Below are 26,905 nucleotides of genomic sequence, written 5' to 3' on the forward strand. Positions count from 1 at the left end.
CTACTGTTAAAACTAAGACTCTGTTCAGTATGAAAGCTTGAAATTTATTTATTTTTTCAAAAAATAAGTGATTTTTTTGTGTTTGATATATAAGCAAAAAACATTAGCCTAAAACTATTTGCATATAATTTAGGCAAATACTATGAGAGATGGAAACAAGGGCGTGGGCTTGGGGTCTACAGGGTGAGTGAATGTGAGGTTTGTTAAGAGTACAGAAAGAACACAACCAATATGAAATGTCACTTATAGAACTTATTTTTTCTACTTTCAATAAGAAAGTCATTTTTTTTATTTTTAAAAAATATATTTTTCGAAAGAAAATATTTTCCAAAAATTTTACATGAAAAAAGTGGATTATTGATTTTCCTCCGTACCGAACACACCCTAAATAGTTTAAGGCACCAGTATTAATCATAGAAGATTGTTGCCTAAAAGTATGTCTCAATTACCTGGACTTTGTGCTTTAAGCCACCTAAGAAATTCAGCATTTGGCACCCAAAAGAGAATACATAAATGATAAATTCAGCATTTGTACAAAGTAGTGCAAACATTTGTCTTATGTATTGCCTAGTAGCCACTTAGTATAGTTAACCCTAAAGTTTAATGTGATTTTTTATTCGAAACACACTACAGAAAGAAAAGAAACATTTTTGGTATCTTCCCTCAGGCCTCTAGCCCTCTTACCATTTGAACCATATAAGTTATCACAAAGATGTGCTGCCTGTTGGAAGGTGACATCTAAAGTTCCACTAACGGATGGAAACTCTAAGCAGCACATCTTGCCTTCAGAAGTAAGGCAACAACAACGACAACAGCACACTCAATGCAATCCCACGAGTAGAGTCTGGATAGTGTTGGGTGTTCGCAGACCTTACCCCTACCTTCCAAGGGAAGGCATATGTCCATATTTTTTATACACTGCAAAGTGTTGACATCATAATAATGAGTAGCTTCACACCATAATGAAGAAACCTCTAGCATAGCTCATTACTTTCCTGCAATATACTCCACGATCAAAAATTGATGCCCCAACAACTAGCACATACATAAAAGCTTCACTGAATGATTAAACTATGTCTTCAGTGGAGCCTTCTTCTCTCTGTCAGATATCCGAACAGGAGCATTAGAATGTGATTTGAATCGGCCTCTGCCTCCACCATCATCCTTCTCCTGTACAACACACAAGAATGCTTTGAATGTCAATAGGCATCAAGTGTGTCTTCATGAAGCACATAGTGAGACAACTCCCAAAGCCGATATGGTGAAGAAATCACAGTATAAGTTTTGCTTATACTTTTAGCAGGAAAATAAGGTTGGTTGCATGCTAATATATTGACACAATATTCAAGGCCCAAATTGAGTTTACAAGTAAAGAAAACTACACCCAACAAACATGTTGCCATGAGAAATGTCAAATCATCACCTCTCTAAAGATCAAAGATATGTAAAGTTTGGGAACCAACTGTTATGAAAGCGAAGAGGTGCTACGGCTGATATTAATATAATAATGATAATATGTTGAAAGCCCAAAACAAAATTAGCTACCTTTTTCTTGACAATCTGAACCACGTCTTCATCCTGGAGCAGATGACTGAGACCACAATGCTGAGGGTAGTGCCTTGAACTCGTGCCCCATACCAAGACATACTTCACATCCTTAACAAGGCTCCTATGTATGTGATTACAGAAATCTTCTACAGTACAGCCACCTCTATCCTGAAATCATAAATACATGAAAAAGATTTATCAACAAAAGTACGGCGACAAGAAAGAAGGATGGAGGCGGAATCTGTTCAAAGAACCGTCTTTAACATAACAAACTGCTCCAACCAAAGACCAGAAAATGGGAATTGTTTCTCCAGTAACAGAGTACAAGTGGGAAAATCTTTAAAAGCATAAAGTGATACAACATACAGCAGAGAGAACCACTGGCTCTGCGAAATCTGGTTGCTGGCCTTGAGGCTTTGTATAAACTCTGACAAGACCCATTGCTTCCCACATTTTCGCAAGTAGTCTGTCCAGATTCAGCTGTTTCAAATTCAATAGCAATATTAATATACAGACAAGGCAATGGGTTAGAAGATTTCTGAAAAGCGTATTAGCAGTCAACGATAGTTTCACCCCATTCCAACATAAGAACCAGCACACTCACGTGTCCACGATTCACGCCCTGCAGTATTCAATTTCCCTTTGGATCTTCAAGCTAAATTTCACAAAGTAAAAAGAAGTAAATGCAATTACTGAGCCCAGAACCCATATTCACAATGAAGCAATCCAACTTGGGAGGATCTTAGTGATCCTAGAAAAAGCAACACTCTTACTATGTACGCCACTGCATACAGAACCACACAAAAAGAAAAGATTGACATTGTCATTGCCAAGTGTATTTTAGTGGACAATCCCAAAATTGCACATCCAAGACGCTTAAATATGCTCTTCATTGCAGTCACACTAAATATCAATATGCAAATTCAAAGAAACAGAAAATTGTAATAAAGATAGCACCTTGCTAAAACATTAGACTAGATTAGTAAGCTGCTGTTACGTTACTTCTTTCAGTATTCAAATAACTATTGCACAAAATACCTTCAAGTTGCAACTAATGACAATGGAGTTTGGCTGTCGGGCTAATCTGTCCAGATCATCAATACCGACAACATCTATCTTGTTGTAGACATATATACACTTCATGTATTTACGATTTCCCTCAATAACATCAATAAGGTCATCCACGGTAGCATCTTCACGAAATAAAACCTATGAACAAAGAATATGAAGTTACAGAGGTTTTGCACATATAAATCGGGAAGGGGCAGATGTAAACTTGCAAACAGGAATCCAGAAAATGTTATTAGAATCAGCACTTATGTTTGTGAGAAAATATAAGTTTCTACATGATTTTCTGCAGCATATTAGGTTAACAGGGAAAGAGTACCTCAGCATTGTGAATCTTGTATTCATGAAGAATTTGATAGCAGAGCTTCTCATCAATATGTGTCAGATGCAGCGTGCTGTTGAAAGAAATCCCCCCCGTCTTTTTCTTCTTGAAGTATATCTGCAACCATTTGGAATGTAAATTAAATCCATATTTTGAAGTTGTCAAACCTGAGGGGAGCAGATTGCCAATGAATGCATGCGTGCAAAAAACTAAACAGCAAAAAGACAATCTCAGGGATTCCAGACAAAATTTTGAGAGGAAGAAACATTTTCAAACTAGATTTGAAACAGTGTTACATAGGGAATAAACTCTATAAGTGTCTCATAATATCAATGCCAGAGAAAGTAAATGAAGCAAGAACCCAGGCACCTAATAACTTGAGGACGAATGTCAAGGTTTACTCTGCTATAAGGTCATCCCATATAATGTTATACAGTACTTGTATTGCCAATAATTGTTAAAATCCTCCAGAACAAACGATATTTTCACAAGTATAAAACAGAGACACAAAGGAGATAAAGAAAATAATGTAATAAGAATGAAGGAGCTAAATGACAACATAAATAATGCACAGAGTAGATCACCTGAGGAGGTCGTTTATTTAATCGCAGTCCCACAGCTTCCAGCTCCCTTGTTAAAATTTGTCGATGGCCTTCACTCTGAATTGAAATGGAGCATGTCACCTCTCAATAGGAAGTGCAAGAATATGAAAATTCTAATCAAAATTAGTTAAACAGCCAAGTCAATAGTTTGTTGAATAGCTACCAGGGGAACAAGATGAATTTAAGAGTTAAAGGAAGTCCTCAGGACACAAACAAAAGGTACAACTAACCACCAAACTTCCGGACAACCAACATATACAGCGAGGACAAGCCGTTACAGCTTTGCTTCATCATTATTAACTTCATGAATAATTGTTGTGGATTAAGTACAACATATGTTATTGTTTCTTCCACTAAACAATTAGTCAAGTCTAAGATGGGCATGACAGAATCAAGTCACTGTACTAGACATTTGGCTCGGTAAGCATATAAGCATATCAGAGACAAGCTTATCATATTTATTTGATTTCTTTTGATGAAGCACTTATCATATTTATTTAATCGGTACAGCAAGTTAATAATATTGCTTTTTCTTGCCACATTCCATGGATCTTACTTGCAGGAGACCCTCTTATAATATGGCTGACTCTCACAAAAATAGAATTTATCCGTAAATCACAAGACTGTTACAATTAGGAGCCTTAGTTCCAGAAAAATTCTCAGACTTGTAAAGTTTATCCACCAATCACAAGATATATATGCTATATGTACTACAATCCGAACAATATCACAATCACAAAGCAATAAGATGAGACCTTGAAAGTTTCTAGTATTTTAAGCATGAGAGGGTTGAAATGAGGGACTACAAATTAGATCCTGACACTACTAAAATGTTAAGAGGGATTAAGAGAAAGCAATAGAATTTTATTGATAGAAATGGTATAAATAAACAATATCATAACCATGTTATCATATTAAACAATAAAATAACAAAGAATGTCATAACCGAAATCACCCATTCACAGAACAATTACAACAATATCTAATAAGTTCTATCAAAACAAACATCTACTGAACGATTTATATCTAATGAAAACCAATGTTGTCAAAGGCTCATTTCAGGCGCGGTTAATCTCTGAAGCTAAGAAAAGCTCTAGGAGGGCGCTTCAACTCGTTTAAGGGTGCTTCTCTATAGGCAAGGCACTAAGGCAAGCACCACGTTGCCCATGAATTCTATCTTGAATCGAGCAGAACTAAATGATAATTTTAATCGGCAAAGAGATGTATTAATTGTTAGGGAAAATATTATGAATGAATTTGTTCCTTATTTCTTGCATTACAGATTATTTTTTTCCTTCATTGCATCTTTTCTAACTAAAGCCATCCTTTAAAATTATGCTTTGCACTTAAAGACCATAGACCTGGAGCACTTTTTAAAGAGCTTTAATAAAACCTATAAGTCAAAGTATCAGCTACAGTGACCAACACTCACTTTTGAAGCATCCAGAACCATCAAAACAATGTCTGATGACTTGGAAACAGCAATGACCTGTCATCAAAGAGAAATTCTTCAGAGGCTCTCATCATCAAGATCATGAGCTTCAGGAACTGTATTTTATCCATCCTTTGCCAAATTGCTAAAATAGCATCAACAATTACCTGCCTACCACGCCCCTTGCCTTCAGATGCACCTTCAATGATACCCGGAAGATCAAGCAATTGAATTTTGGTATCATTGTAGTGTATAATACCAGGGATGCAAGTAAGTGTAGTGAACTCATATGATGCAGCTTCAGAATGTGTTCCTGTCAGCATCGTTAGGAGTGTTGACTTTCCAACACTGTAAAGACAAAAACCAAAGTTTTTAGGGGACCAAGAGTTGCAGCTAACATAACTGAAAAATGAAATTCTTTACGACACCCAAAGGGAAAAAGCAAATACACAGCAAGTAAACACTTAGAACCACTTTTTTCCATAATTACCAGATCAGCTGTAGTTAAATGTCACTGAGTTAGACTCCCATCTTTGGCCTTGCCAAAAGAAATCTCACATAAAAGATCTTCAGAATTTTAGGTTATTAACTCAAATTATTTCCCAAGTAGGAATAAGGCTGCATACACACCACCCTTCCCAGACTCCACTTGTGGGATTTTTACTAGGTATGTTGTTGTTTTTTAGGGTAGAAATCAGCTGATGTAGAAGATCAGCAAAAGCCAAAAACTGATTTAATTCCATAATCTAGCACACAATGCTTCAAAAATATTTTACTTTGTAAAATTAACCCGTACAGGCTAATATCTTCTTTTCCCTTCTGATGAAATTAATGACATCTAAAACCAAGAGGAGGAAATGTCAAACCTTGGAAATCCTATTAGTGCAACACGCCCATGGCCATACTTTGTGACTTCAAAACCCTCTCCAGCTCCACTAGAACCCTGTTGCATCAGCATAATCAGAAGGTTACTACTATCTCTCTATTAAAACAAGAAACAAAGACGGATAGGAGAAAGCCGGTTTCGAGTGGACGTGAACTTTTACATCATGAAATCTAGAGGAAACTTAAGTTAATGGAGATTTCACTGCACCAATTAACAGTCCGAAACACCAAAATCACATACTTTAGGGGGCTCCAGTAGTTGTGTCCTCAGCTTTGCTATCTTAGCCTTCAGCTGACCGAGATGATACTCTGCACATCCAAGGTACAGTACATCACTAAGCTTCCGAGGAAATTTGGGGAAAAGGTTGACATACAGGCAGGTTTATTCATCACAGATACAAGATATAAATAAAATATACCACACTCATTTGTATGTGAGAGGATACATGGAGTAGGCCTGTACCTCATAACACAAAATACATGTACAGAAGAATTAAGGGCAGAGAAATGAATCACCACGAGAGACTATGAAGCTCTAAAATAATTGCTCTCAAACTAATATCATCCCATGCTAAACCATAAGGGATGTTCTTATTCCTGCAAGATCCGTGTAAAGTTCATACTTCCAGCACAAGTGCTTTTGAATTTCAACTATCCAATAGTGCTCCCGCAAGAGGTTAGTCTCCATTGGATAACTAAGAAACTCTAAATTTTATCTCTAGCTTTGCTGACCAGATCCTTTAGAGACTCCTGAGGGTTTACGTCGATTCATCTGCATGATTACTGTTTAGAGAAGAGACAACAACAACAACAACAACAACAACAACATACCCAGTGAAATCCCACAAAGTGGGACAAAGTGGGGTCTGGGGAGGGTAGAGTATACGCATACCTTAACACTACCTCGTGGAGGTAGAGAGGTTGTTTCCGAAAGACCCTCGGCTCAAGTGCATTAAACCCAAGTAAAAGAAGAAGAAAACAATGGAGAAAGCATAGCGGTCAATAAGAAAAGAAAATCAATAACAACAACAAAATAGAGTTATAATAGAAATACAATAAAAAGCATATGGCAAGAACTACAAGGGTATGATTATTCCTACGACAGGCACTAAAACTTCGCAAGGCAAGACAACACTCTATTCCTACTAACCTTCTACCCTAATACACGACCTCTACTGTTTCCTATCTTAAGTCATTCCTCGGTAATATAAAGTTGTGCCATGTCCTGTCTAATCACCTCTCTCCAATACTTTTTCGGCCTACTCCTACCCTGTTTAGAGAGGAGAGATTAAATTAATTAAGATGGTCCATCATGATCAAGCGTTATGGTGGTTGTGGTTCAACAATAAGCATTTCCATCACAGGCCAAATCCTTCAATAAGAGCTTCCGATAATATTTCGAGTTCTCGTGCCTGTCCTATCAGTCAAAATAAGTTCATTTTAATGCCTTTTGGGTGTATCTCTATAAATTATTAAATTTGAGTTAGGTTTTACTGTATCTGTAGCAGTAAGTATTTAATGATTGAGTTAATTATGATGTGCTGACATGCATTGGGGGTGGGTGGGGGGGGGGGGGAGAAGTCCACAGACCGCAAAAATAACACGCCCCTTATACTTTGCATAGGAGGCATGAAACAAAGCACAATCATCAAATAAAAATAGAAAGTTGTAGAAGCCATTAGTGACCGAGTACAAACACCAATATTCCACACATTTTTCTCTCTTTCTCTTAATTTGAAGACACGATCAAGAATCTATGCTCCTTCAGGCAGCACTGCTTTGATAAGGTTTCAGGAGGACTCAGGAGGAAAAGAAAAGGTAATGTATCTCTTGACAAGGTTATGCTTAATAATAACGTGAATGGCACTTCAAATAAAATTGTAGATAACACAAATATCAAATAAAAAGGCTTTAGTTACATGACTATGACAGTTACCAGTTGCTTTATTCTTTTGTGTACGAGCCATCTCAGCTTCTATTTCTTTAATCTTTTCTATGATCCCCATGGTTCCTTAATTTTCCTGCAATGAGAAACAAAGAAAGATAAGCTTCAGTCAAGAAACTGTCTCATCGACAACGAGATACTCACAAAAGTACCAACCAGAAAAAAAATTGAATCATGTTTTCCCCCAAGAGACGCATAAGCAAAAAAGACGGAGCTAGAGTCAAAGATACCATACTATATTGTCTTCATCAAAAATAAAAGATACCAGGCTATTTTGTAAGTTCAAAAGAGCACATGGACCAAGTACATCCATGTAACGAGTATTTGATAATGAAAATAACAGAGCTGATGCAACCGACTTCGAATGCTTGGACTTGTGATTCTTATATTATAAGAAAAAAATTCCCAGAGAAACATTCATAAAATTGGTTTGTAATACTAAAGGTAGATACTACACCATAACAAATTTGTGAACCATTATCACATGACAAACAAATCAATCAATCAAATAGTCCACGCCTCAATCCCAAAATAGTTGGGATCAACTATATCAATCCTCTATTCCTTGCAAAAATCACAAGAACTATGATGAATCCAAGTTGAATCTTTCACTACCAATCAACCAATAGATAGTCTATTGGCTCAATCACAAACTAGTTAGGATCTGCTATATGAATCCTATGTTCCTCCGTATCACATGAAAAACAAACACTGGAAATTAACTTGTAAACATCACAACAACTATGAGAAATCTTCGTTGAACACATTAATCCATTCAGAGTAAAATTCTGACAATCAAATAGAACTGGTGATCGTTCAATTGAGGAGCAATTTTCAGAATGCAACATGTCGTGCATTTGACACTGTTGTTAATGTGAAAAAATCAAAGCCTCAATCAGAAAATTACGAGCAAATTTTAGGATTCGAATCATTTGCAAGGTTAAAACACTATGAGAGCAAATTTTAACCCTAGATATCGGCGTATACCTGAACGACGAGAAGATATTGTATATTCCGGCGACCGGACCTGCGACTATATGCGGCGGGTCGTGTGTAAGTAGAAGATAGTGTATGTTCTACTAGAAAAATGGAGAAACAAGGGTGGTGCAAATAAGGTGGGATCAAAATGAAGAGTTCTTCAACTTAGAGGACCTGAATTTAAATTTAAATTTTGCACACTGATGCTTAGATAATTACACTACATGATCAATGAAATGCCTTTATTCGGGTATTCACCATTTCAGTAAAAATCAATTCAAATTGATAAAAATTTAATTAAATTGATTTTTGTTTGATCTGATTTTGCATTTTTAAAAATTAATAATATTTCATTTTATTTTAATTTTATTAAAAAAAATAAGAAATAATTAAACCAAATCGATAAATTATATATATTTTAAAATTTTAAAACTGAAAAATATTTCTCAAGAATAACTTATATTTTCTTAAAAATTAACTTTCTTGGTACCAACCAAACACTTTAATAGGTAGTCTTGTATTAGCTAATTTTCCTTATCAATATCATCATTATTTCTCTCCTATTTTCCTACTTTTTAAAATTTATTATTACTTATGTATTTTCTTTGTTGCTTTAGTTATTGCATTATTTGTTATTGCTATGTATTTTGATATGTTTTACTTGAGTAGAGGGCAGGGACGGAGTCAGATAAGGTCGAAGAGTTAATCCCAAGCCCCTTCAACGAAAACTTACATTATTCATATATGATTAAAAAAATATTACGTATATATACTAAATGTGAATCTCATTCAACTTATTCGTGTGTTTACTTATTTATATTTTGAATCCGAAAAAATCGTGACTCCAACACTGATCAACAATCTAGCAAAAACATTCTCTCTATTTATTCACAAGATAAAAATAAAAAATGCACACTATACTTTTCAAAACCCACTTGTAAAATTACTCAAAGTCACATTTTCTATTGTCATAAAAATCACTTTTAATAAGTTATGTTTTCCCCCAAGACATAACAGAAACCAACCGTTTGTGGAGTCTATGGGGAGTTCAGCAGCTTTATCTCTTTGTGTGAATCAACCTTCACAATTGTGGTGCAGGAATTGGAAGAACAGCAAACCCTCTTCATTCTTTTTCTCACACACCAATAAGCGTTCTCTCACTTGCTTTTCTTCACAGAAAAAAATTGGTTTCATGGACCAAATTCTTGATTACATTGAAGGTTTGTTTTTTTACTTCCTTACTTCAATTTGTGTTAATTGGACATTATTCTTCACTTACTTAGTAGCGCGCTTGTTATAAATGCTCCTATTCGTTATTCATTTTTGAATGATTCATTTCAACTAGCAGTTTAATGTATGCTTGAAAAAATTGGGGAAATTCAATATTGAAACTTTTAATTGGGGTATATGGACAGTCGTGAAGATTCATATAGCCGTCCCCAACTTATTTGGGATTAAGGCTTACTTGTAGTTATTGTTGTATTATTGTTATATTAAGAGCCTAGGAGGGCTGAGGCTGAATTCAATAGATTCTTCTTCCAAGAGTTTTAGTTAGTTTATATTGGTGTCAAATGAGCGGGTTGGCCTGAATTTGAGCGGGTTAAATTGGATTGAGTTGATCAATAACCCGTTCAAAAGCTACTTGGGCTGAAATGGGCTCAAATGATGGTCATAACCCAATCAGCCCAATTCTTACTAAGATTTAATTTTTTATTTGTTCTTTTATAAACTTTTATACCTAATAAAATTACTATTTTTCTTTATTATGACATATCAAATTAAATCAATGTCTTTTTAAAAATATTTTGACAAATTTGGACTACGTATCAACCCAATTTTTGATGGACTGAAATGGGTTGAGTTAATAAATGGTGGGTCAAGACCTGTCCAAACTTGAACGGGTTGGGGGTGTTGAACTTGATTTTTGCATCCCTAACCGTTTATGTTAAACTGGAGAATGTCGGGTAGAAAATTCAAACTGATTCCATATGCCGGTATGGTCCAGTATATAATTAGCAGTTGATGCATCCAGCATATAAGCACTGAATGCACATGCATTCATTTCTGTATATAATAAATCTAAAGAAAGATCTATGACGAGGTGCACCTACTCCTTTTAAATCTTGGATCTGCCTCTAGTTGCGATAGCTCTATGCTTGATGACAAACAGCAAATCCTCTAGTTGAACTTTGATGACAGGTTTTAGTTTAAAATTCTCCCAATTTAGGATTTATACAACTCTCATTTTCCATTTTTAGTAATAGTGTAAATGTAATCTTTCTTGCCTTAAGGATTCAATACACCAGTACATTTGGTGTACTGCAAAACGTCTGATGCAAGGCCCCCTTTGCATTATCTGTCTATCATACTGTGTTCTCTGGTCTCTGTGTTAAAGCTACTGATGAGTACTTCCCACTTTTTTCTTGATAGAAATTTAATATCTCTACTGGCTGATGATGGCAACTCATAGTTTCATATAACGGTTTTTGCTCTTCGGGTTGAAAATATCATTGGTATCATAAACATTCATGATTTCAATGAGAAAATCTTTAAACTTGTTAGGCCTTAAATGATGAAAACACGTCATTTAAACGAAAAGAGAAACAGAAAAAGACACTTAACACCCAAAACATAAATGCTTATTACGCCAATCCTTCCCACTAAAATTATGTGATATGATGTAATCTAATTTATCTCAAAGTATGCTCTGATCAAACAACATTTCCTTAATCATTGACATTTTCATCCAAGTATGCCATTGATTTCAGGCGGTCCAAAGTTAAGGAAATGGTATGGGGCACCCGAGCTCCTCCCAAAAGATGGATCCCTTTCAGAAGAAGATATGTCTTCTGGTAGCTGAATTTAGTAATTATTCTGCATGTGATTTCTGCTCTAAAATATTATATCAACAAATGTGTTTCTTTTTTCTCACAAACAGAAGAAGATGAAGTCAGAGATGCAGTTTTAGTTACCGATGGAGATAATGAGATTGGTCAGGTTCGTATATGGTAGCATCGGATATCTTGCACTAGAATCTTTATGTCTTGTTGTTTACAATATGTGCATTTGCAAGCAATGGGCAGAATTTATATTATGTCACTGAAGGTCAACTGAAATGATGTTAGTCATCGCTTGTCTCATCCTTTGTCAACTTCACCTATACATGATCTTGGACAGATGATTATATTGTCATTGATAATCAAAAGAACTCGGATCAAAGCTCTGGTAAAGGATAAGCGGGCTGCAATGGAAGCTTTTGGTACTTATGTTGAGGTTGGTGGCATTTTGTACATTTTTTTAGTATCATAGAATTGGTAGTATTTTAATACTTAATGTTCCTAAGCTGCTATGAAGCCAATAGCAGGTGATGCAAGGGACAGATCATTGCTAAAGAAGGCTCTAAGTGGTGTTCGTGCAGTGATATGCCCAAATGTATGCTTGTTCTTATCATTATTCTCCGTTATCAGTTTTTGCTGTGATCCCCAACAAAAATACTTACGCGTTAATCTGCATATGAATCTATAATACATCTGTTTTGTTTCCTAACACTGCTTTCATTGTTTGGATTTATCGTGTAATCTTGTTGCATCTTATTCTTGTTAGCTAATTATTTTTTCCGTAGCTTATTTAGGCACTTTCTTTTCTATGTGAACAATTATTAGTTAAGAAGCGCAGGGCGCTGCCGACGTCGCATGTCGCCTTGGCGCTTGGCATGTCGCCCGGCCGATGCGCGTCAGGTCTCTTACACTTAGCTGCATTTGTAGGAAGGTTTTGTATCAAATATAGAGAGTTGGAAAGGTTTACAACATGTGATCCTATTATCTCAGGTAGTCCTCTCGCATACATTTTCCAGGCAATGGCAATTTTCGAAGGCATAATACATAAAAATGCCCTTTAACTTGACTTCAACTGGCATATGTGCCCTCCAACTTTGAGTGTGCAAAGTAGGCTTTTAAACATGTATAAAATTGAACAAGTAGACACACACGTCTTGCATGAAAATTCGCATCCTACATGGTGTCCTACGTGTATTATGCCACATAGGATGTGTGTCTACTTGTTCAATTTTATACAAGTTTAAGTGTCTACTTGTGCACACCCAAAGTTGGAAGGCATAGATATCAGTTGAGACCTAAGTTAAAGGGCATGTTTTCGTATAATGCCATTTTTGAATGGTTTTATGTTTCGATTTAATGATATGACGACATTGCAGCTGTCTGTTTATAGAGGTTCTAGCGGGGTTCAAGCAATTGTTACTGCCAATGCAAGAAAACAGGCAGAACGAGATGAATCACTGGTTATGGCTTCGGGAATCCCTTACACCATTATTAGAACTGGCTTGTTGGTAAATGCACCGGGTGGAAATCAAGGTTTCAACTTTAAAGAGGTAATCCTTGTTTGTGTAGCTTCTTTATTAGGTAGATGGTGTCGAAATCACCATCTGTTTAATGCTCTTTTCTCGCTTGCCAATTTGGAAATGTCACTGGCTGTTTCCAAAGGAGCATAATGTCATACAACTATTTTTCCCAAGGTTGAAACCACCACAAATGAACTATAAGGTGTTCCTTTAGTGCAAAATTATTCACAAATCGAATAGAAAACCTCTGTACTAATTTTCATTGTTCATGTTAAGAAATTCCTTACCGTTGCTACTCAACACTGTAGTTGTCCACTCGAGTTTAGTTTTTACATTTCGTTCAAACACAAAGTAATGTGCCCATGAAGGACCCCTAGAATTGATATACAGATGATAGTCGAATAGCTATCTTTTTGTTGGAAATTCCTAAAAATCCAATGTTTCCAGTTACCACCATTCCAACCATTGCGTTAAGCATAGCAGCTTATAGGAAAAACTTAGCATTTGAATATGTTTTTTGGTGAATGGTTTCCTTTGTTTTTAAGCAATTTGGCTTGCTATGGTATTCACTTAAAATCATTCGCAAGAAAGTTAAATTTTGTAAAATCAGCTGGTTCTATGATCTTCATGCCAGGGCTGTGCATCACAAGGAAAGCTGAGCAAGGAGGATGCTGCTTTCATCTGTGTAGAGGCGTTTGACACTGTGCCACATAAAGGACTGATATTCGAGGTTTGTTCCTCGATTGGCCTTTAATGTTCTAAGATTCTATAGGTGCGCTCCACAAATGAAGAGTTTACATAGGTTGGTGACTTATAACTCCCTATTCTTGATGGAACGAGAGTGTTGGCCTTATGGAAAGGATACTCCGACTCTAACCATGAGGTTAGGGGGTCGTGTCACCAAGGGGGTAAAGTGGAAAAGTTCCACTCTTGAACTCTGGTGAAGAAGAGTTGGTGGTATTTAGTGGTATGGAGTTCATATTTTGAATATAAAAATTATAGAGCCCTTTATTTTGACGTACCCTACTCCCCCCCTCCTCCTCCTCACCCCTCCAAAAAAATAAGAAAAAAATAAGAATATATTAACCTGAAAGCTACAGAGGGGTCTTCCTACATATGAATGTTCTGAAAAATGTCTTCTGGAGTGGTATCAACTGATGCTAATGTTGCTAAAGAAAGCATCAACAGTTGATCGCTTGTGTTGGAAAAAAGAATTATTCAATCTGCAGTGTGCCTATTTGGAACTTTTCAAAGTTACAATCAAATACTTGTTGGATCACGTCTATTCGGAGAAGAAGTAACCAATATTTTTTAGTTCTTCATTTCAAATCTCAGTCACAGTATGTTCTTATGTTCGAGAGATGATCTTCATCATCATGGGACTTTCTTGTTGTGAATGCACTTCCCCTCTCCATTAGTTGTTAAATAGCTAACATCTTTCAGCATGTCAAATAACAGGTGGTCAATGGTGAGGACAAGGTCATGGATTGGAAAGAGTGTTTTGCAAACTTGATAGATAAATCAGAACTGTAATTTCTTTTGGATCCATAATTGGTAGTATATTCTTTTTTTCTCGATTACACGAAAAATGTTAGTGTTTGAGAGGATTTCTCTGATATCCAAACTGCTTGTTTTCTGTATGTAAATATGATGCTAAAAGAGCCATCAAAAGAAAAGCCCCCTGTCTAGTTGTAAAGAACTTCAATAGAAAGAAAAGGTCATGACTGGTGGTGAAATGCAAAATACAGATAAGCAGTCTAACGCGATTCAAGAAAAAGCACGCAGGAGTGTATAATAAGCATCCTCACGCTGTTTCAATGAGTTCAGACACCACCATTTTCGAAATAACAGAGAAACAAATTCATGATACAATGATGGATTCCAAAGACAAGAACAAAGAACAAAGGTATATATGCTCTTCTTTTTCAAGTAAGAAAAAAAACTGGGAGGGAGGCTGGTTCATGACATGAAAGTTAGAACTCAAACAAGAAACTATAAGTCTTTTATCATCTCATCATGTGTACATTTTTCAGAGTTTAGTGGGGCTCTATATATATTTTCTTCGCGCCCACTCAAACAACTAAAGACAGAACAAGAAACTCTACAGTAACAAACATACAAGGAGAAAACTACGACTTGCTAAATATGAATTTGAGTCCAATTGTAGAAGCAGATAGAAGGACACAAAGGAACACATGGCCAGATAGGATTTATTTTCAAAATATTATAGCGATAAGCCTAGGTATTCATTCCTTTCTGCTTAAACCCATTTAAAGAGAGCTGATTTACTTAGAAACAATCAAAGGAGAAAGTTGAACTTCAATGCGGTTAATTCAGCTGGACCTAATTCTCTTTTGACTGTCTCTTTGATCTGCTTGATTAGCATTTGTTGATTCACACTTGGAGAAAGCCTCCATAGATGAGGTAACAGAACTGGAGAGATCAGCATAGAGATCAACTACTCTTCTAATATTGTTATTTAGCTCTCTAATAAGACCAACATTTCGAGTCAAGTTATCTGGGATTGCTGACTCGTGGTTCTGGTTGATCTCGTTGATTAACAACCTATTTTGATCAAAAATGTTCTGTACTTGCACAAAATTCTTTTGCAGTGTCTGAACTACTTTGCGGTCAACTTGAATTCCATTATCGGTGCACGAGAATACAACATCCTCCATTTCAATCACCACTAAATAAAACCAGAAATAGCTATCAAATACTGCATATAGAAACATAAAGTTACCTTAGACCAACAATTTAAACTATAAGCCAAAATGCACAAGCTTCATAATGGAATACACAAACGTTAAAAGACAGACAATAGAAGACCTTAAAATTTTTGTGGAGTTAATGGTAACAACACACCTAACTAAAACTTTTTCGAGAGTTTCATACCTCAACTATTAGTTGTTCCCTTTTTCTACCTGAACTATCACCATCTATTCACCTAGGTGTGTTCTAATACATAGATAGTGATCTGATGATGGTTCGAGTAGAAAAAGGAAACAAATGATAATCGGGTGTGAAACTCGTGAAAAAGTGATAGTTTAGGTGTGTTTATGACCTTTATTTCATTTCGTGTCAGAAGGATATCATAGTTGCCAGTCAAGCAAGCTTCAATACCAAAGTAGCTTGGGTAATTAGGTCCATGTCATGTCCAACACTATTATACATAGTGTGTGCGATTATGTGGGTAAGTTCCAGGAAATTAGTATTTAGAAGATCCATACAACAACAACATATCCAGTGTAATCCCACAGAGAGATTTGAGGAGGATAGAGTATACACAAACCTTATTTTTACCTTGGAGGTAGAGAGGTTGTTTTCGATATACCCTCGACTCAAGGAAAAACTATTCAAAGCAGTTCAAAAAAAAATAACGACAATGAAAAAGTCACCACACAAAACACTCTGAACAGTAACTACAACAAAATATAAGACAATAATTGAAGTAAAAGAAACAACAAATAGAAACACAAATCAAAGTGCAAGAAACTACAAAAAGCTAATCCAGGCTAAAAGTTTTGAAGTGTTATGTTTAACTATCAATTTATCATAATCCTTCTCTTCAGAAGCTCTATCTAGGGCAAAAAGCACTAGTAAATGATTTCTTTCCCCATCTGTAGACAAAGTTACGATACTGGTGAGAGTTTTCAGAATTATCTAATAAAAAAGCTCAATCTAGGTCTAAAAATCCATTCTTTTTGTATAGAGTAGTGAGAGTTAGATAGAATTTCTACAAAACAAGGATAGATTTCAAAATTTAAAGGTCAAAAAAGAAAGATGATTTACCCATATGAATCTGAGAATCCCCACATAGCCCCAGAAACACAGAAAGAAAACATTCAAATTTTAGTTTAGAAAAGTTTAAGGAGGAGAGGATTACCTTAAAAATTTGACGATGAAGAGTTCGATTGTCCCAATTGCTGCGGTCGTCGCTCTCACTCGTTTACGTAGATTGTGGATTACAGGGAAAAGGATAAATAAAAGGGAAAATTAATAATTAGTTAAATAACATTTTTATCTTTTTCGACTCATCAGCATTTTTTAAAAATTTTATTTTGGGAAAGATTCATGAGAAAATTGAGTTATAGGTGACAAATAAGTCTTTAATTAAAAAAACTAACAAATTGATCAAGTTCAAGTTAAAATATTTTTAATTAGGTGATTAGGTTAAATAGGGGTAAAATATAGTTTTTAAAACTTGTTAATCTTTTTTAAAATATAATAAAGTTTCAAACTCTTTTTTCAAATATATTCAAATTCTTGTCGGTGGGACTTTTCAACTTTTCTTCTCCAACTTCTTTGATCTTTCATCTCCGCACTCTCTCAAATCTCTCTCAAAACTATTTTCTCTTCTTAATCTCTATTTCTTTCTAGTTTTTCTTCTCCTTTCATCTCTGTCAACCTTGTCGTCATCATTGTGTTCCTTTGTCACTGTTAGGGTTTCAATTTTTAAAGGTAAATTCACTTCTTTTCTCTTCATTGTTAGGGCTTTTTGTTTTTAAAATAAAAATGATTATTTAGGTTTAAATAGAAAAATAAGAGTCTGAATTTCACATATTTTATTGTTGCATGCCCTAATAACTAGTGCAGCAATTGCTGAAGCAACAATTAAAGTTTCACATAACAATTGTTGAAGTTGTTCCTTCTCAACTTCAGCAGCTGCTTCAGTAACTCAGCAGTTTGTTTGAAAAATTATTTTATGTATTTGTTTGAACAACTACAATAGTTTGTTTTTGATATTTATTTTGAATGATTGGTTAAATTAATTGATGAGTTCTTTTTTATTTCATGTGGTGCAAATAAATAGCTCGCAAAAAAAAGAAAGACAACTGATGATGCTACTGCTTCTACTACTCCTAATAGATATACTAGAAGGAAGAGACTTATGACACAGAGGCTGAAAGAAGCAGAAGAAGCCTCCAAAAATAGCACCAATAGATTGTCCGCACTTGCTGAATAGGGTCACGCCCTTGTTGAGAGTGAGGCAACCCTAAAATCTCAAGAAAAAAAATTCATGTCACAAGAAGAAGAAACATTAAGATCGAAAAAATCTATAGAAAAAGAAGAAGAAGGTGAAAGGGATGCTTCTTCTAAGAATGTAGAGGATGAAGGTGATGAAGATGTAGAAGATGGTGAGGAGGATGAAGGAGCTAGATATAAAGAGAGAACAAAGTTTTGGCATGATATACCTCTTTCAGAGGAGAGGGGAACACCAGATTCTGTCGAATTCTCTCCAATCAAATCTTCAGGTGATGACGCCTAACATATCAAGCTTGTCTGATATTCAGATTATAAATTTGTGATGAAGATGGATGAATATCCAAATTTGTCTGGTTCTGTTACTGTTAAGTCAGGTTTGATGAAGTCTTTTATTGATTTTAGAAAAAATTTAAAGCAACAAGAATTGAAAAGATTCTTTAGGTCTTCTATATTTGGCAGCTATCTAGACCTACATGAGAAGATGACTCAGCAGTTTCAAATGAAGTTGGTGTATCAATTTTTTTGACGTCAAATTAATTTCCAGCGATCAACACAGATTTGGATAAATTTTTGTGGCATGCCGGCTCATTTTGGCATGAAAGAATTTGCCATTATGATTGATTTGAATTGTCACTTGGCAAAAGAATATGATGATGAAAAAATATTGTCTAAGGTTAGGAATAGGCGACAAGATATTATTAACTCAACGGGTAGGACTTTCAAGAAGGATGATTTGATTGAGCATCTCAAATCTGATACTGCTTCAAGAGATGCAAAGAAGATTTTGTGCTTGGTTTATTTTGTGCATTATATTCTTTTTGGTAGAGATCCAAACACAAAGACTCCGACCGAAATAATTTTATTTTTAGTAGATAGAAAGGCAATTGTTACCTATCCATGGGGTCGTGAATCCTACAAGTTGGCGGTTGAATACCTATTGAAGATGGTGAATAAAGATATGAATACCACCAATCTTTATGGCTTTCCATGGGCCTTCATAGTAAACTTTAATTTTTTTTTCAATTTTTTTTATTTTGGTCAATTCATAATTTTGATCATTTTTATATGTCTTTATTTTATGAAGTGTTGGCATTTGAGGCTATTCCCCACCTTCGAAGGAAATTAAAGATGAATTCGGAAGAAGTTACTTCGACGCGGATCATTAGATGGATTTCAACGGTCAACAATAAATCTGTTGAGGCTCATGACTTGTTTGAACCCTCCGAAGATTTGGTAAGCCTCATTTTATCTTTATATAACATTGGTGTTTATTTTCATCTTGATTATTTTAGTTAGTTGTTGCTATTATTTGTAGAAGCTATTGCATTTATTTAGCACTTGCTGTAATTATTTTAGCAATTGCTAATAGTTGCAGACACAGTTGCAGTAGTTAGTAGTAATTGCTGTAAATATTTCAACACTTGCTATAACTATTGTAATAGTTGCAGACACAGTTGTAGTAGTTTGCAACAATTGCTGTAAATATTTCAACAATTGCTATAATTATTGTAATAGTTGCAGACACAATTACAGTAGTTTGCAGCAGTTGCTATAAATATTTCAGCAGTTGCTATAACTGTTGTAATAGTTGTACACACAGTTTCAGTAGTTTGCAATAGTTGCTGTAAATATTTCAGTTGTTGCTATAACTGTTGTAATAGTTTCAGACAACTACAAGAGCTGCTGCAACTTTCATTGTTGCTATATTTTTTTTATTTAGTTTAATTAATTATATTTTGATTTTTTTAAAAATATATGTAGATTATGTGTCCATGGTTAGTGCCTACACCTAGTGAGATAGAGATGAAATTTCTCACTGAATTTGTGCCTTTGGAGTTGATCGAGGATGAAAAAATTGAAAAACTTGAGAAAAATTTGGATGGTTTTGTATCCATCAAAAGAGATACTAAAGTTGTTGAGAAGAATTTTGATACTTCAGTGGCCCTTGGTACATATGATGATGCTATTGAAAGAGGAGATAATGATGGCGGAGGAGAAATGGTGTTTACTCCACATGTTGATGGTGATGAAATGGAGAAAGGGTATTTACTCTGCATGTTGATATTGATCGTGGTAATGGTGTCAGTGTAAGAGGAGGGTCTTCCCCTTTTGTTCCTAGTGCTTTTGGTGTTGGTGGAGAATGAAGATTTTCTCCTATTGGTGAGAATGCTGAGTTCCTCTAACAACTCCATTCATAGTAGATAAATCTTCTAGAGGCGGTATCGGTGCTTCTAAAGTGCATCTTTATGCTTGTCAATGTAAAATATATGTCGAGAAGATGAATTTAATGGCTCAAAGCATTCGATCTTTAGATGAGTCCTTTAAAAGTCTTATGGCCAAGAGGGGTGTTATACCATCAAGAAAGATTTCAAGTCCTTATACATCGATTATCAATAAGAGGAGAAATCAAATTTCAAAGGCACTAGGAAATTCCAAAGGAAAGAGGGCTACCAAGATACCTACAACGATACAAATAATCGAGCGGCAATCTGTGGGTATCTACAAGCATGCAAAAAGTGAATCATACAAAAAAATAAAAAATATCTTGAAGGCTAAAGGTCCTCAGAAAAAATCTTACATAATGCATGAATTTAATTTTGAGGACTTCGACATGATGACCAATATGCAGAAGTGGTAGGAGGACAGGATAAGTTTTAATAACTTTAATTTATTTTGCTAAAACAGTTACAGTAGATGCAATACTTGTTGTAATAATTTTGTGTGTTGTTGCAGCAATTAGTTATTCTGTCTCAACAATTATTGTATCTGTTGTAGCAACTTCTGTATCTCTCTCATCTTATTTTCTTTTATTATTGCAGCATGTAGATAAAATATTATGCCTTATGCGTCAAAGGCATGTTGAATATCCTCACCACTATGATGCCAAACACATAATTCTTGATCTTGATTTTCCTAATTACTTTAAAAGTGTCTATGAGCAGTTGGTCGAAAAGAGTTCTCAACTGGGTATCGTCTCTTTGAAGGAACACATTGATCAGCTTATCTTTGATGAGTTCTATTTGAATTATTGCAGAGGAGGTAAATTATTTTGTGGCGGTGTCCCGTGGCATGGTGCCAAGAGAATTTTCACTGTCTTGAATCTAGGCAAAAAATATTTTAACGCACTTGAAATTCTTATCGACGAGGGAAAATTTAATGTGTATGATTGCAACAGAATTATTTTTCCCGATGAGCAATTTTTGGCACACATTCTACAGATGAAAAAATTATTTTCTAGGTTCTTGAAACAAAGCAAAATCTTCGACAGCTTGCCCGAACTTATGCTACAACCCCATCCCAAAGTCTATAATATACGAATGACTAATTACCCCATCTCAAACTCAAAGAAGGATAGCCAAATCTACCTCAATTGCCGAAACCGCACCGAAACATCTCTACCGGATAAGCAAATCTCGAATTCAACGCCCGAAATAACAAATTCACTATCAACAATGAAACATACACATCACAAGGAGTTCAATAACATCCATATTGATAGGTTTTGGAATCGAGGATAAAATGGTCTAAAAATTAATTATTTTCAAAAAGGTTTAAATCTGAAAATTTATTGGACAATCACATTCTACTGGTAATAAGGATCTCATGGTTGGAAAACCCATGAAAATAGAGCTCAAAATGAGTTAGAAATCGTTATTTTCCTTAAATTCAGATTAGGGAAGAAACAAAGATTTTTGGGGTTTGAAACTAAAATTTAGGAGTTAAAATCGTCAAATACTTAATGAAAAAGGAAGGTTTTAGGTCAAAAAAACATTTATCCAACACTTTGCCTCAAATATCTCTTCTCAAATCGCCTCAAAGAGTTCAAGAACTCAAACAAATATTGAAAAATATTGAAATAGGAAGAAAGGTGCATTTTCTGCCCAAAAAGTACTGTTCACACATTTTGACTGTTGACTGCTCATTGACCGCGGTCAACTTACACCACCACCCTTCAAAACATGTTTTTGACCCTTAAAACTCATTCGGAACTCTATAAATATGAATCAATAGTGCAAATTGATTAGAAAATATATTTCGAAGCCAATGAAACTCGCAGAATTACCATCCGACACTCGAAATTCGATTTGATGACCAAAGTCAAACTTAGCTCATAAATATTAAACTTTTCAACTCAAGATCTCAAATTCATGTATTAACCCCAAATGTGATTCTGACAAGTCTCCTAGACCAATTTCCATATTCCATAGCTGATGGAACTGACGGAATCCCGTTCTGAGACCCGTAGCTCCGGTTGGCATCGAAAATCACTTTTTAATATTTAAAGCTTATGAAAATTCAAAAACTCACACAATTTACAACCTATTAAGATTTTAACAAAACCAAAAATACAAACCGATCAAATAATACTCAGGGGCACTAAAGATAGGGTAAAATGGTAATTTTGCATAAATTTTCAAAAATGACCCTCAAGGTCATTACAATATCCACCACTAAAAAGGATGTTCGTCATCAAACATAAGATAAAATAAAGTACCTGAGGTCTCAAAAGGCCGAGGATACCGAGCCTGTATATCAGACTCTAACTCCCATGTCGCATCAACAGCAAGCCGATGCTTCCACTATACCTTGACCGAAGCAACCTCCTTGGTCCTGAGTCTACGAAGCTGCCTATCTAGGATAATTGTCGGCTACTCTTCATAAGTCAAATCCGGACTCAACTCTACCGTATCATAAGAAATCACATGAGACTCATCCGGTATGTACTTGCGAAGCATGGAAATATGAAACACCGGATGGACAACTGATAATTTAGGAGGTAAGGCCAACTCATACGCCACTCTACCTACTTTCCTCAGGATTTCAAACGGGACAATAAACCTCGGGCTAAGCTTTCCATTCTTTCCGAACCTTATCACACTCTTTATGGGCGATATTTTAAGCCACACATAATCACCCACCATGAACTCTAAGGGACGAACCCTCCTGTCAGCATAACTCTTCTGATAACTCTAAACTATCAATAGTCGACCCTGAATCAAACGTACCCGCTCCAAAGCATCCCTAAGTAAGTCAGTATCCAATGCATCAACCGCAACAAAATCAAACCATCCAATGGGTGATTGGCACCTACGACCATACAATGCCTCAAATGGTGCCATCTGAATGTTGGAGTGATAGTTGTTATTATAGGCAAACTCTAATAAGGGAAAGTATTGGTCCCATTGGGAACCAAAATCAATCACACAATCCCTAAGCATATCCTTCAACACCTGAATAGTCCACTCGGACTGACTATCGGTTTGGGGATGAAATGCTGAACTCATCTCTAGACGCGTACCCAAACCACGTTGTAATGCCTCCCAAAAGTGAAAGGTAAAAACTGAACCCCGATCCGACACAATAGAGATAGGCACCCCATGCAGTCTAACAATCTCACGAAGATAGATCCTAGCTAATTGATCCGCATTGTAGTTAGTCTTCACCGAAAGGAAATGGGTTAAATTGGTCAATCGATCCACAATCACCCATACAGAGTCATACTTACTCAATGCCATGGGTAATTCAGACACAAAGTCCATAGTGATACGCTCCTATTTCCACTCAGGAATGGGCATCCTTTGCATAGGACCACCTGGTTTTTGATGCTCATACTTCACTTGTTGGGAATTTATACACTTAGCCACAAAATCAATAATGTCTCTCTTCATACCACACCACCAATAATGTTGTTTCAAGTCATGAAACATCTTTTCCACTCCTGGGTGAATCGAATACTTGGAACAATGAGCCTCCTCCAATATCATACATATCCATTCACTAACCTTGGGCACACAAATACGAAAATTAATCCTCAAAACTCCTTCTGTATCAAGAGAGGCTGATTTTGCTTCACCACTGAACACTTTTCTCGAATAGCCCTTAATTGTCATCTTCAAACTAGTGTGTACGAATCTGGTCCATCAAAGTAGACCTAACCTATACAAAGGCCAAAATACCATGATGTGTAGAAATATCAAGTCAAACTAACTGTCTAACCAATGACTGAACCTCCAACGCCAAAGGCCTCTCAACAGCCTTAAGGAAGGCCAAACTATTCATACTAGATGCTTTGCGACTCAGGGCATCCGCTACCACATTAGTTTTGCCCGAATAATAAAGTATGGTGATGCCATAGTCTTTCAATAACTCTAACTACCTACGCTGTCGCATGTTTAAATTCGGCTGAGAAAAGATATACTTAAGGCTTCAGTGGTCAGTATAGACCTCACAATGCATTCCATAGAGATAATGCCTCCATAACTTCAGAACAAACACCACTGTTGCCAACTCTAAGTCTTGGGTAGGATAGTTCTTCTCATATACCTTCAACTGTCGAGAATCATAAGCTATAACTCTACCTTTTTGCATCAATATACCACCCAAGATGACTCCCGAAGCATCACAAAACACAATAAAGGTCATACCCTCCTCGGGTAAGGCTAGAATAGGTGCTGAAGTCAATAATTCCTTGAGCTTTTGAAAGCTCGCCTCACACTCATCAGTCCACTAAAATGCCACCTAATTAATGGGGATGTAATAGAAGAGAATCCTTGAACAAACCGATGACAATAGCCTGCCAACCCAATAAAACTCCAAATCTCAGTAACCGAAGTAGGCCTAACCCGATCACGAACCGCTGCAACTTTGGCTGGATCAACCATAATACCATCCTTGGTCACTATATGACCCAAGAATATCACGGATTCAAGCCAAAACTCATATTTGGAGAATTTTGCATACAACTTCTCTTCTCTCAATCTCTAAAGGACTATTCTTAGGTACCTAACATGATCCGCCTCATTCTTGGAATAGACCAACATGTCATCAATAAACACGATCACAAACGAGTCCAAATAAGGTAGAAATAGCCGATTCATCAACTCCATAAAAGTAGTGGGGTATTAGTCAACCTGAAAGACATAACCACATACTCATAATGCCCATAAAGAGTCCTGAATGCAGTCTTTGAGATATCAGATTCTCGAACTCTCAACTGATGGTAACCCAACCTCAAATCAATCTTTGAGAACATCGATGCACCTTGAAGCTGGTCAAATAAATCATCAATACGAAGAAGAGGATACTTATTCTTGATGGTGACTTTGTTCAACTATTGATAGTAAATACACATCCTCATAGTACCATCTTTCTTCTTCACAAATAAAACTGGTTCACCCCGCGGTGGTACATTAGGTCTAATAAACCCCTTCTTTAATAAATCTTCCAATTGTTCTTTCAATCTTTCAATTCTGCCAGAGCCATTCGATAAGGAGAAATAGAGATGGGTTTAGTGTCAGGATCCAAATCAATCACAAAATCAATAGCACGGTCAGGAGGAACTCCCAGCAAGTCTGTAGGAAATACATCCATAAACTCTTTCACCACCCTCGTAGTCTCTAAAAGAGATGGCTCCGTAGTGAGATCACGTATATGAGCCAAATAAGACAAACCACCCTTATCCATCAAGCGATGAGCACGAATATAAAATATCACCCCCTTAGGATACGAACTTGGATTACCCTTCCATACCAAGCTAGGTAAATCGGGATAAGCTAAGGTCACAATCTTTGCATAACAATCTAATATAGCATGATAAGAAGATAACTAGTCCATACCTAGTATCACATCAAAATCAAGCATGTCTAATAAAATCAAGTCTGCACGGGTCTTTCTACCCAAAAATATCACCAAACATCCCTTGTATACCCGATCCATCATTAAAGATTCACCTACCGGGGTAGAAATAGTAACAGGCACAACAAGAGACTCACTCACATAATCAATACCCACATCAAAACAAGTTGACACATAAGAATAGGTAGACCCTGGGTCAAATAATACTGAAGAAAAACGATGGCAAACTAGAATAATACTTGTAATAACTGCATCAGAGGCTTTTGCCTCATATCTACCTGGTATAGCATAGCATAACTAACGGTCACCCTTAGCCTGTGAACCACTACGAGCACCACCTCGTGCTCCACCCTTAGCACCAAGGGTGCCATCTTTAGTATTCTACGAAGAACCTCGAATAGCTGGAGCATCTGTAGAATGAACAACTGATGCCTCGGGCCGTTCAGTAGAAGGAGCACATTTGGGGTAATCTTGGGCCTTATGACCAAACTCATCAAACACATAACAATCTTGAGGACCTAAACCTCGTGGGGGATAACCAGAAGTGTCAAAATGGCCTCCAAAGAACCTTAAATAACTGTTTGGACTGGTCTTCCCTAATAACCATGGGTTCTTAAACCCGAATATTCTCTGCCCTTGGAGAAATGACAGCTGAACTGACCCTAGCGATAGAACCTCTTGGCCCTGCCCTATCTAGCACATCGGATACTCTCTATCATCCTGGCATGATCAATAATACTCTAAAACATAGCCCCATACAGTACAAGAGAAGTTGTAGCCTCCTAGAGATAACCGATAAATTCTTTCAGTAGCTTGCGAATCCACTCGAACTCAGTGGGAATACTCGACATAGAATAGCGAGATAACTTATGAAAGCTAGTCTCATACTCAAATATAGATAGAGAGCCCTGCTTCAGTCTGTCAAACTCATCCCGACATTGATAAGAAAGGCTATAAGGCATAAATCTCTCAAGAAATACCTTAGTAAACTGTTCCCAACTCATCATAGGAGAGCTAATAGGTCTACGAGCAAGAACCGACCTCCACCACTCTTTGGCCACTCCCAAAAATTGATATGAGTGTAAGTTACTCCACGTGCCTATAAAATGTCTAGGTTGAACAACCTGTCTTGACACTCAGTCAAAAA

The 26,905-nt window shown here is 36.2% G+C and overlaps 3 protein-coding genes across 11 annotated transcripts; 1 reads left to right on the plus strand and 2 right to left on the minus strand.

Annotated features, from left to right (window-relative positions):
• Window positions 1-407: 407 nt before the first annotated feature.
• On the minus strand, window positions 408-8,961 carry LOC129903023 (developmentally-regulated G-protein 2). Of its 3 annotated transcripts, XM_055978533.1 has the most exons (12): window positions 8,790-8,961; window positions 7,794-7,878; window positions 6,099-6,166; window positions 5,839-5,915; window positions 5,140-5,320; window positions 4,973-5,029; window positions 3,523-3,597; window positions 2,936-3,055; window positions 2,587-2,757; window positions 1,915-2,028; window positions 1,546-1,716; window positions 408-1,170 (listed from the first exon to the last, which is right to left on the minus strand). In XM_055978533.1, exons 2-12 carry the CDS (start codon window positions 7,861-7,863, stop codon window positions 1,072-1,074), a joined length of 1,203 nt encoding a protein of 400 aa, XP_055834508.1. In that variant the 5' UTR covers window positions 7,864-7,878; window positions 8,790-8,961; the 3' UTR covers window positions 408-1,071. The 3 variants fall into 3 exon arrangements, with proteins under 3 accessions (XP_055834508.1, XP_055834577.1, XP_055834650.1); XM_055978602.1 differs by lacking the exons at window positions 7,794-7,878; window positions 8,790-8,961 and adding an exon at window positions 6,750-7,787; XM_055978675.1 differs by lacking the exons at window positions 6,099-6,166; window positions 8,790-8,961.
• Window positions 8,962-9,776: 815 nt separating this feature from the next.
• Window positions 9,777-14,813, plus strand: LOC129903240 (uncharacterized). 3 transcript variants are annotated; one of them, XM_055978778.1, is made up of 9 exons: window positions 9,778-10,000; window positions 11,549-11,632; window positions 11,719-11,777; window positions 11,958-12,053; window positions 12,135-12,212; window positions 12,545-12,607; window positions 12,994-13,167; window positions 13,772-13,867; window positions 14,596-14,813. In XM_055978778.1, the coding sequence occupies exons 1-9, from the start codon at window positions 9,820-9,822 to the stop codon at window positions 14,668-14,670; spliced, it is 906 nt and encodes a 301-aa protein (XP_055834753.1). In that variant the 5' UTR covers window positions 9,778-9,819; the 3' UTR covers window positions 14,671-14,813. The 3 variants fall into 3 exon arrangements, with proteins under 3 accessions (XP_055834824.1, XP_055834753.1, XP_055834892.1); XM_055978849.1 differs by lacking the exon at window positions 12,545-12,607 and having other exon boundaries at window positions 9,777-10,000; XM_055978917.1 differs by lacking the exon at window positions 11,549-11,632.
• A 297-nt stretch (window positions 14,814-15,110) lies between these two features.
• LOC129903437 (protein ELF4-LIKE 3-like) lies at window positions 15,111-17,189 on the minus strand. Of its 5 annotated transcripts, XR_008770286.1 has the most exons (3): window positions 17,024-17,189; window positions 16,430-16,489; window positions 15,817-15,856 (listed from the first exon to the last, which is right to left on the minus strand). XR_008770286.1 is itself a non-coding variant. In XM_055979115.1 (2 exons), the coding sequence occupies exon 2, from the start codon at window positions 15,813-15,815 to the stop codon at window positions 15,471-15,473; it is 345 nt and encodes a 114-aa protein (XP_055835090.1). In that variant the 5' UTR covers window positions 15,816-15,856; window positions 17,024-17,127; the 3' UTR covers window positions 15,111-15,470. The 5 variants fall into 5 exon arrangements, 4 of the variants coding, with proteins under 4 accessions (XP_055835090.1, XP_055835132.1, XP_055835002.1 ...); XM_055979115.1 differs by lacking the exon at window positions 16,430-16,489 and having other exon boundaries at window positions 15,111-15,856; window positions 17,024-17,127; XM_055979157.1 differs by lacking the exon at window positions 16,430-16,489 and having other exon boundaries at window positions 15,111-15,826; window positions 17,024-17,126.
• Window positions 17,190-26,905: the final 9,716 nt, after the last annotated feature.

Source organism: Solanum dulcamara, chromosome 1 (assembly GCF_947179165.1).
Source record: "Solanum dulcamara chromosome 1, daSolDulc1.2, whole genome shotgun sequence".
Taxonomy (NCBI): domain Eukaryota; kingdom Viridiplantae; phylum Streptophyta; class Magnoliopsida; order Solanales; family Solanaceae; genus Solanum; species Solanum dulcamara.

Excerpts from the sequence above, each read along its gene's own strand:
- LOC129903023 (XM_055978533.1), bottom strand. The coding sequence starts at position 7,863 with ATGGGGATCATAGAAAAGATTAAAGAAATAGAAGCTGAGATGGCTCGT. Across the intron at positions 6,167-7,793 it reads ACAAAAGAATAAAGCAACTG|AGTATCATCTCGGTCAGCTG; the intron begins GTAACTGTCATA and ends TTGGATGTGCAG. Across the intron at positions 5,030-5,139 it reads GCAAGGGGCGTGGTAGGCAG|GTCATTGCTGTTTCCAAGTC; the intron begins GTAATTGTTGAT and ends CTTTGATGACAG.
- LOC129903240 (XM_055978778.1), top strand. The coding sequence starts at position 9,820 with ATGGGGAGTTCAGCAGCTTTATCTCTTTGTGTGAATCAACCTTCACAA. Across the intron at positions 11,778-11,957 it reads GAGATAATGAGATTGGTCAG|ATGATTATATTGTCATTGAT; the intron begins GTTCGTATATGG and ends GATCTTGGACAG. Across the intron at positions 12,054-12,134 it reads CTTTTGGTACTTATGTTGAG|CCAATAGCAGGTGATGCAAG; the intron begins GTTGGTGGCATT and ends GCTGCTATGAAG.